At 43.4% G+C, this 9,515-nt stretch overlaps 1 protein-coding gene across 1 annotated transcript in view; it reads right to left on the reverse strand.

Annotated features, from left to right (window-relative positions):
• Positions 1-2,054: 2,054 nt before the first annotated feature.
• The window catches only part of LOC101850219 (legumain-like), a 10,473-nt gene continuing 3,012 nt past the window's right edge, over positions 2,055-9,515 (reverse strand). The window contains exon 2 of the mRNA XM_005111822.3: positions 2,055-3,449. Within this exon, the coding sequence (XP_005111879.1) occupies positions 2,193-3,422 (1,230 nt within the window). The 5' untranslated portion in view covers positions 3,423-3,449 and the 3' untranslated portion in view covers positions 2,055-2,192. The remainder of the gene's footprint in view (positions 3,450-9,515) is intronic.

Genomic DNA, 9,515 nt, shown 5'->3' on the forward strand with positions numbered 1-9,515 from the left:
CACACACACACACACACACACACACACACACACACACACACATACATACATACACACACACTCACTTACACGCACACTCACACTCTCACACACACACACCCACACACACAGACACAGGGGGCTCTCGTGGCCTAGAGGTTAAGGTGTTGGCCTCTCATTCAAAGGTTCCGGGTTCGAATCGGGTAGCGACCGAAAATTTTTCTTCTCTAAAATTGTCTCCTTTCACCTCCTTTCCTGCTCTCTAGCAATGTTCTGTTGTCTGCTTTCATTTCCACTTACTGCCCCAACCCCCTCACCTCCTTTGCCCCCTCCTCTGGGCTCCTGACTCTTTCTGCAGCCTTTCTCAGTGGCGGTGGGTGGACCAAGATTTGGGTGGGGCTTAGTTTTCTTCCACTTCTTTACCACCAAAAAGCAAGCAATAAGAACAAAACAGTGCTAGTTTTTCTATACTCAAGGGCGAGCCACGGTATTTTGAGAACCATTCAAATGAGGAGAGTCACCTTTGTCCTCCATCTCTTTGTTCTACGTTAAATTCTTATGGATGGTGGGAACGAAGCCGTTTCATCTCCAAATTTCTCTAGTTAGTTTTTATCTGATGAAAAAGTTGCCTCAAAAGTGGTTTGATGTAATTAATAAGTGTTAAATCTCAGCGGCACAAACACATAGCACTCCAAAAACCTACCGTCTCTGAGGTGGATTGGGTCGTGTTGTTGCGGAAAAGGCCCATTAATAGGTAACTGTGTCACTGGGGGAAAGTGTGTCGTAAACTTTCACCCCATTGTCAGGGATGGGAGAGCGTGAGCCCTCTGTGCAGTGATATTTCTTTTAAAGTCTTCTATCTTTTTACAAGAAGAGTTTCATTAAAAACGGGCGTGGGAACGGGCTTATTCTTTCTGAGCCCTAACGACATTTGATTGGCTGTTAGGTTACTATAGTTGTAAGCGGTGACAACAATGATTGCATAAACGGGCAAGCCGCCAAGCTGATCACTGTGTGTTCATTGCGTTCGATCATAACGGTTTCAACTTCTTATTTCGTTATTTAAGAAACTTTAATTAACTAAAGAATATAGTTAGGGTGGGGTGGGGGTGGGGGCTCAAGCCCGTAAGCCCTTCACTACCCACCGCCACTGGCCTTTCTACTGTTACTCCTTGGCTCCTACTTACTGCTGTCTTTCTGCCACACCCCTGATTTTCTGGTAGGAAAGATCTACACATAGCCTTCTCGGACAAGGGCGAAAAATCTCGGAGGGCCCGTGTGCAAGTTGCGCACGTTAAAGATCCCTTCGTGGTCTAAAATCCATAAGAGTAGGCTTCGGCCGCCACCCGGGCAAAATTCAAAATTTCCTACCAACTGAAAATATTAGGTGTGTCCCGCGCGCTCATATGACCTTATGCAGTTGCGAGCGCCGTAAAACACTTTACAAAAACAAAAACACAGACACACACACAGACACACACACAGACACACACACACGCACACACACACACACACACACACACACACACACACACACACACACAAACACACACACACACACACACACACACACCGATCCCCTCTTTCACTTTGAGCTGCCTGCGTCAAGTAATAATAATAGCTCGTCCGTCAGTTCTGACGATGACCTAAACATCCGCAACGGAGTACAGTTCTAAGGCGAAATGGAGAAGTTAGAAGAAATAATTAAAGGTTAACATGACTTAGTGGCGTCGGTAGCCTAGCAGTTAGGCTACTGGACTCATAATCGTGAGATTGCGGGTTCGGGGGTTCGAGCCTCAGCTCAGTCCGACGTTGTATCCTTGGGAGTACTTAAGTACTTAACAAGAACTTCCCACTTGGCTCGGTCCTATTGGAGACGTACGTTAAACTAGGAGGTCCCGCCCCTTAAATAACCTAATAGTGTTGATAGGGGCGTTAAACCCATACCATTTCACCTTTTCACGATGACTTATGGCTTCTTCTGTGGACGATGAGATCAATTCTGGCAGAGAAAGGTTTGTCACAAAAGTATGGCGTAGGGAAATGACCGAACGAATATAAATAAGGACATCGTGTTAGTTGAACCCTTTTTTTTATTAACTAAAGTGAAAAATATCACAAACTACAAACAATAACTTTAGACAGTGGATAAAGAAGTAGAAATCAAAGGAAGGGTAGACGTCAGGAACTGAGGACAAGTTGATCAGCCGGACCTACAGAGCTCGGCAAATTCCGTATTTCTCCGTGACTTCCATGATAGCGTTCATGACGTCTATTTGGGGCTGGTGGTTGCAGAGGTTGATAAAGGCCTGCAGGTTTCTCCTGGCGAATGGGTACCTCCCCATGTCGATGCCAGGACACCGGGCAGAGAAAAGGCTCAGGGCGGCCTTGTAACACTCAGAGTTGTCTACTCGCTCTTTGCCGGTCAGTATGTCGGTCTCCGTCACACCTCTGAGGCTGGACAAGGCTGCCCTGACCAGGTCTTTGGTCAACGATTCGGCTTTTTTCTTTACCAGCATCAAATGGCGTAATTCGGCCTCGAGCTTTTTCCGTTTCTGACCACTGAGATCACGGGACTCGATGAGGCGACGGGCTGTGGTGGCGATCTGAACCATGTCAAGGGCGGGGTTGTTGAGGTCAATTCCGGCGTACGTGAACTTTGACCCCTGAGTATGTTCATCTGTGTCCTGTGTGTTACGACAGACCCCGGGTGTGTACTGCTCTGATTTTGCCTGGTACTGAGCTAGGACTTCCTTGTTCATGCTTAGGTATCCGTATTGCTGGGGGTGACTCACGCCTCTAGCTGTGCTGCAAGCTTTTTTCACCACTTCGTACTGCTGGTAGAGTGTTTCCTTGTGGAGATTTGTCTTGTCTGTGTTATACATCCAGGCGTTATCATAGACACTTCCTACGTACACTTTACGAAATTGATCCCAACAGCACATATATGCACCCTCGTGGGCGTTGGCGGATGTTGTAACGTAGATATTGATATTGTTCGGGAGTAGACCTTCGAACATGCTTCCCGAGTAGCAGGACTGCATGTAAATCACCATCTCCTTGTAACTTTTCTCTCTGTACATCTGATTGAGGACGTTGATGAGGTCGGTGTTGTGCAGCCCAGTCAAATCTGGGAAGTAGAAGACCCCTGGACTTCCATGATCAATCATATAGACGAACACATGATCGTCAGGACCGCTGGCAATTACCTTACCGTCACGACCAATCAGCTCCTTTACGCCCTCCTTGTCGCCAGCGAGAACTTTGAGAAAGACTTCCGGTGTAACTTCTTCCTTCCGATAGTCCATTTCACATCCAGGGTAAAGGTTCGGCCCTTCTGGAACGTTGACGAGGTTTCCTTGGATGGGATTCTCGGGGTCGTGAGCTACGTCATCGTTAGACATGTGGACGATGTTCTCTGGGGGGATGCTGTTGTTGCGCATCGAGTGGTAGGCGTGGCACGTGCAGGACTGTGTTTGTGGGGGGGGGGGGGGGGGGGGGGACACATACACGATTAAATATAGCAAAGGAGTAAATGATTACTTGTAAGAGAGAAATAAACGCGCTCACAGAGTCATTCATACTGATGGTCGCTTTTAGCACAAGGGGGCTATCCCGAAAAATGCTGTTTTGAGAAAAGGTAAAGTTTTGTCCCTTGTTTAGTTTCTTTAAAAGAAAAGGAGAGTTTTCTTTACAACCAAAAAAATGTACACACCAATGGAACCAAACTTCTCGTATAGGTAGGGCAATGCCCACTTTTGGTGTAGGTCAAGGTTTCTGGAAACCCCCGAAATCTAAATCTGGGTTAGCCCGCTTGTCCTTAAAAGCGACCAGATGAAGTGTCAGTGGAGTAAAAACCAGAGACTTATACAAACGTAATGGTATCAAAAACCTTGCACTCTGGAGCATTTCCGGTTCATTAAGGAGCGCAACATGTGTGAGGTAAATGAAGGACAAAGGGGGAGAAATTCCGTGTACTTGCGATAATAGAGAAGCTGGTGTCTCTGTCCGTCATTTGGGCGTTAGGGCACTGTCCATGATGATATGCACGCTTCGCGGCCAAGTTTTTATAGTGAGCAAAGAGCGGCGACTACAACTGTGCATGATTTAGGAAGACACATCTATGTGTTATGTAGTAGCGTAGACCATAGTCTTAAATAAAATCCTAGATTGGGTACAGTCATGATTGACGTTCTTTGTTCTCGTACACTTAATTTTTACTTACTACTACTACTACTACTACTACTACTACTACTACTACTACTACTACTACTACTTCTTCTACTACTACTATTACTACTACTACTACTACTACTACTACTACTACTACTACGCCTACGACTATGACTACGATTACTACTATAACGACTACGACTACTACTGCTACTACTACTACTATTACTACGACTACTACTACTACTACTACTACTACTACTACTACTACTACTACTGTTACTACTACGACTACTACTACTACTACTACTACTACTACTACTACTACTACTACTACTACTACTACTACTACTACTACTACTACTACTACTACTACTACTACTACTATGATGGTGATGATAGTAAAAAAATGTAACAATAACAACAACAAGAACAAGAACAATAATAATAATAATAATAATAATAATAATAATAATAATAATAATAATAATAATAATAATATTAATGATAATAGTTAGCATTTGTATAGATAGCGTAAAAACCGCCCAGCAGCAAGCTCTAAACGCTTTACAATACAATCTATTTTGACGACAGTTCTCCTGATAGCACTCAAAAGCAATCTCAACTTCCTGGGAAGCATAATGCAAGCTGCCATTTCATAGGCGCTGAAACACTAATATAATGACAACATCTTAAGCTGTCTATGGTCAGGTATCCTTTCCCCGCGTCTGGGTGAATGGAGAAACATTTTGTTAAGTGCCTTTCTCAAGGACACAAAGGCCAGGGGCCCAAACTCCCGAACTCGAAAACCCCACGATTTAAGGGCCATTTAGCCTAACCACTAGACTACTGAGGCCATATTAGTAACGGGTACACGCGAAATAATTTCTTCTTGGGATCTTTAGTGTAGAAGAAAAAACTATGGTTTAAGTAGGGAGGTGCGGTTCGTTCATTTGTTTCGTTAAGGAGAATCTGAAGGGGCCAGACTGTCTTGAGTTGGCGAGACAACGAACAGAACTGTCAGGTGAACGGACATTGCGGATGTAGGACGTTGCTGCGACATCCGCCAACCACCTTCTGGGGAACTAATGTAGATATCTAACGCCCCCCCCCCCCCTCCACACACACACATACACCTGAAAAAAAAATCGATACAAATTAGATACATACAAATCGATATGTGAACTTTATAAGTGGAGTCTGTACAATAACTATGGAATAATTTTTTTTTAAAGACTAGGTAGACTTGAAGAAAACGGCACAAATTAACAATCTTTTAATCTGCCTATTTCGACTGATAAGTCCATTTTTACATTGCTAGAAGTAACTCATTTTGTCAGCACGCCTCACATATCTTTTGGGAGGCGGGCGCTTCAACCCGGAGGTGAATGGGATAAAACGTCCCAGGAGACAGACAGAGACGCTCAAAAAAGTAAATAACCTCTCCACTCGAGAATTACATTCAAGGTTTGTGCGTGTAAAAGCAGGGGGTCTGGCCATTCCACCTCAGACGTTCAGTGGAGGAAGGTGGAAGGTGGAAGGTGGAAGGTGGAAGGTGGAAGGAGGAAGGTGGAAGGTGGAAGGTGGAAGGTGGAAGGTGGAAGGTGGCCTTCTACTTTTAGTATGTTCCTGATGAGGAAGCAGTTACCAACAAATACCTGAAATTCCAGGGGTTCTGACAAGTTGAAAATGGTTTCGCAGTTAGGGTTTTGCTTGATTACATTGTTGGCCATGCAACAGACAAATATATTTATATATGCAAGCACACACACACACACACACACACACACACACACACACACACACACACACACACACACACACACACACACACACACATATCGCTGGTGGAGTGATGAAACCTCGCAACCCCAGAAAGGAAAATTTTACAGGAGAGACAAAAAACTGATTTACTCGTGAACAAAATGACCTATGTGAACCAAAGTCGGTACAGATAAATGAAAACACCTTAGAAACGTGGTTATTACATAAAAATTACTTTTCTACTGTTTAAATGGTTACGCTGTGGGATGCGAGGTTTCATCACAACATTTTTGTCCTGATGAAACCTCGTAGTCAGCCGGCGGGAGGGTTGCGAGGTTTCATCAGGACTGAGTTTGAGGGTTGCGAGTTTTCTCGCAGCTCATTTGGTTGCAGTATGCATCTGTTGTTTGGAACGCCACAAAGTGATGAAGATGTTTCTTCAAGATCAATTAGTTTAGAGTTGGATTCCCGGCCAAATGAAGTCAAATAAATGTGTGTTATCTGCAGAATTTGTGTTTGAAACCTCAAACGCATCAGCGATTTGTGCAATCTGTTTCAATATAATTTTCCAGGATTAGATCTGGTTACTTCCATTTTACAATAGTATATCTCTGCAATATGGTCTCTGGTTGCACTACAGATGGCTTTCACAATGGAAAGAAATATATCTAGATCAAAATATAGACCTGTTTTTCTAAGTTTTAGTGCGTCAGTCCATTACACAATTTATTAAGAAAACAATGTAACACACACACACACACACACACACACACACACACATACACACACACACACACACACACACACACACACACACACACACACACACACACACACACACACACACACACACAAACGCCCAACACAAAATGCTTTGAGAAACGAATGGAGGATGTCAATCAAATAAAAGGTGGTGGGTAATGAAAACTAATAAGGTTAATTATGAAAATACTTAACGTACGTGCGGACAAAACCCCCCAAAAAGATCAGTACGATGTCTGGGACTGAACCCCCCCCCCCCCCCCTCATAATGAATAGCTATTAATGATAAGGGGGTAAACTGTTATAAAGTGATGACGTATATTGGAAATAACAGATTCAAGCTCCTGCAGGTGATTGTAATGATAAGGGGGTAAACTGTTATAAAGTGATGACGTATATTGGAAATAACAGATTCAAGCTCCTACAGGTGATAGATAGCATTTGTATAGCGCATATCCCCGCTCAGCAGTAGGCTCTATGCGCTTTACACTATTTCTGTGTCCTGCCTTCGTAACGTCAGCCCATTCATCACTGAAGTGCAGCTTGAACTGGATGTTCATGTCTGGGGTGTACTTCAAACACCTGATGTCGGTGACAACAGGATCACCAGTTTTTCTTTCTGGTCTGATTGACTTGTAGCTTCCTCACTTAGAATAATGTGTGATCCAAATATTTGTCTGGTTTTTCTCTGGCCATCCTGGAGGAATGGAGGTAGTGTAGGGGGACCTCGATTCGTGCTTTTCCAACTGATCTTTCAATAGTTGAGCGCACAGTCAACTTACATTTGTGTGTGTCCTTTGATCAACAATTTCTGTTCAATTGTGCTACCATGTGTTGTTGCAAACAGGCTTAGAGAAACATTGGCTAGTGTGGCATTTCTGTATTGGTAACCACAGCAGTCGCTGTCGATGATGGTTCTCTGGAAGTACAGATTTTCCTTCAAGAAAGCCAGTATACATGAAGCAAACTTATTTGCTAATTCCCCCTTCTGCTTCATGCCACACGTAACAAGTAGCCTGATGTGTTGCAGCTTCAAATATCGTAAAGTTATGAACGACACGCTTTGTTTTGTAATATAAGGCTGATGCATTCAGTTTGGGGGAGTGTAAGTGTAAGAAGTACAAGCTGAAGATCCATAGAAAACATGCCCCGTTTTAGGTTCATCACTGGCGAGATATTTGATGGCTTCAGATTTGTCTCGTTCCTTTTCCTTGCCCGCTGCCCCTTTTCTAGAGTGTGAGCATTCCAAACATCACCCGCACGTTGCCAACTTCACGGATAATGCAAAGGTCGCACATATCTTTCTTTGGCATGAACAAGACAGGCTATTCATCCTGATTGTTTCATTGATTGGGGGGGGGGGGGGGGTGCCTGTTGAGAGGCTACCTCCCGTGGTCTTGGCAGAATTGTACTTGCATTTTGTAGATATCTGAGTTCCTTTGATAACTGGTTCTAAATGTCGCTTACAAATCATTCACTCAAACCAGTTGAATGCAGGAACATCTTTTACACACTGGCACTTTATGACCACCATTTTAAATGTGTATTTGAAGCTATGCCCAGTCTGGTTACTTTCTGAACGCCTCCTATGAGGTTGGTCTATGTCCACTAGTCCAATAAAGAGACATTTTATTTTCATCCCATGAGAGGACCACACTAAATCAAAATTAATGTGTCTGTCTTCCTCGAGAGCCCTTTGCCCTTTACATTTCAGAGTTCAGCTCTTTCAATCACAGTTTGGTTTCAGTGAAGTAGCTGGGCTTTTCATTGAATCATTATGGTATTCCTGACCAGATCCACGGATGGCCTTCGCTTATCTGTTGCCACCCTTGAAAAACCCTTTCTTTTCCTCTGTGCCATCCCAAATGCGTTGTGTTTCTGGATCAGGCTCCAGGAAAAGTGGCTAAGGTCCCTGAAGGTGAGATGGACCTAGGAATGTAGTTTGCAGATCGTGTTTCTGTGACTCCGCAGGTAATAATTCAGCTGACTTACAGCTACCTGGTGAAACGTCAGTATGGTTTGGGGCGTGATTCCAGGCGACACTGGTGTTGGTGCAGACTCAGTCTGGGATGATGCTGATACTTCCTTGCCCCCACATATAAGACACATCTCTGGAAAGGACTTCGAAATGGTAGCTGGAGTCAATTCATGGAACAGGGTCTGCTCAGTGGTTTCCAAACCAGCCCTTGGATGGTGTAAAAATCTAGGTGATGCGAGCATAGTTGGGGTTAGATATTCAAAACAGCTGCGTAAATGTCCATATCACTTGTATTGTTGAGGCACAAATTTATCACAATGTCCTCTATAGACTTCAGGGTCAAGAAGAACATGGGTAGGTTCAGTACTATTTTGTCTCAACCACGACTGAAAGATTCGACTAATCAGCGGATTCATAGTCTGAGAAGGGATGAAACCTTACCCTCTCTCTGATAAACAAAATGGCCAGGTGACATCTAGAGAGTGCATAGACTTGTCACTTATTCTTATTAAGGACTATTGTCACCTGTCTTTTCAAAGTGTGACTGTTGCCTTAAATTAAATGTTAACTACGTTTGTGCTTTATGAGAACATCTTGTTTACCAATACGTTAGTCATCCTTTTAACAGGATTTCAAATGATTTACCTAATGTAACTCCTTCACTTATGATCATATTTGAATTTCTGAACTGACTGAAATAAAATGGATGAATAAAAGAATGAATGAATGAATGAATGAATGAATGAATGAATGAAGCATTTCTTTATTAAGTCAGGCATATAAAATGCACCAGACAATGTCAGTTATGGGTGCTTCAATTAAGCTAATTCATAAAGAAGGCTTATCCAGAACCTCGTAT

Source organism: Aplysia californica, unplaced genomic scaffold (assembly GCF_000002075.1).
Source record: "Aplysia californica isolate F4 #8 unplaced genomic scaffold, AplCal3.0 scaffold01131, whole genome shotgun sequence".
NCBI classification, from domain to species: Eukaryota; Metazoa; Mollusca; class Gastropoda; order Aplysiida; family Aplysiidae; genus Aplysia; species Aplysia californica.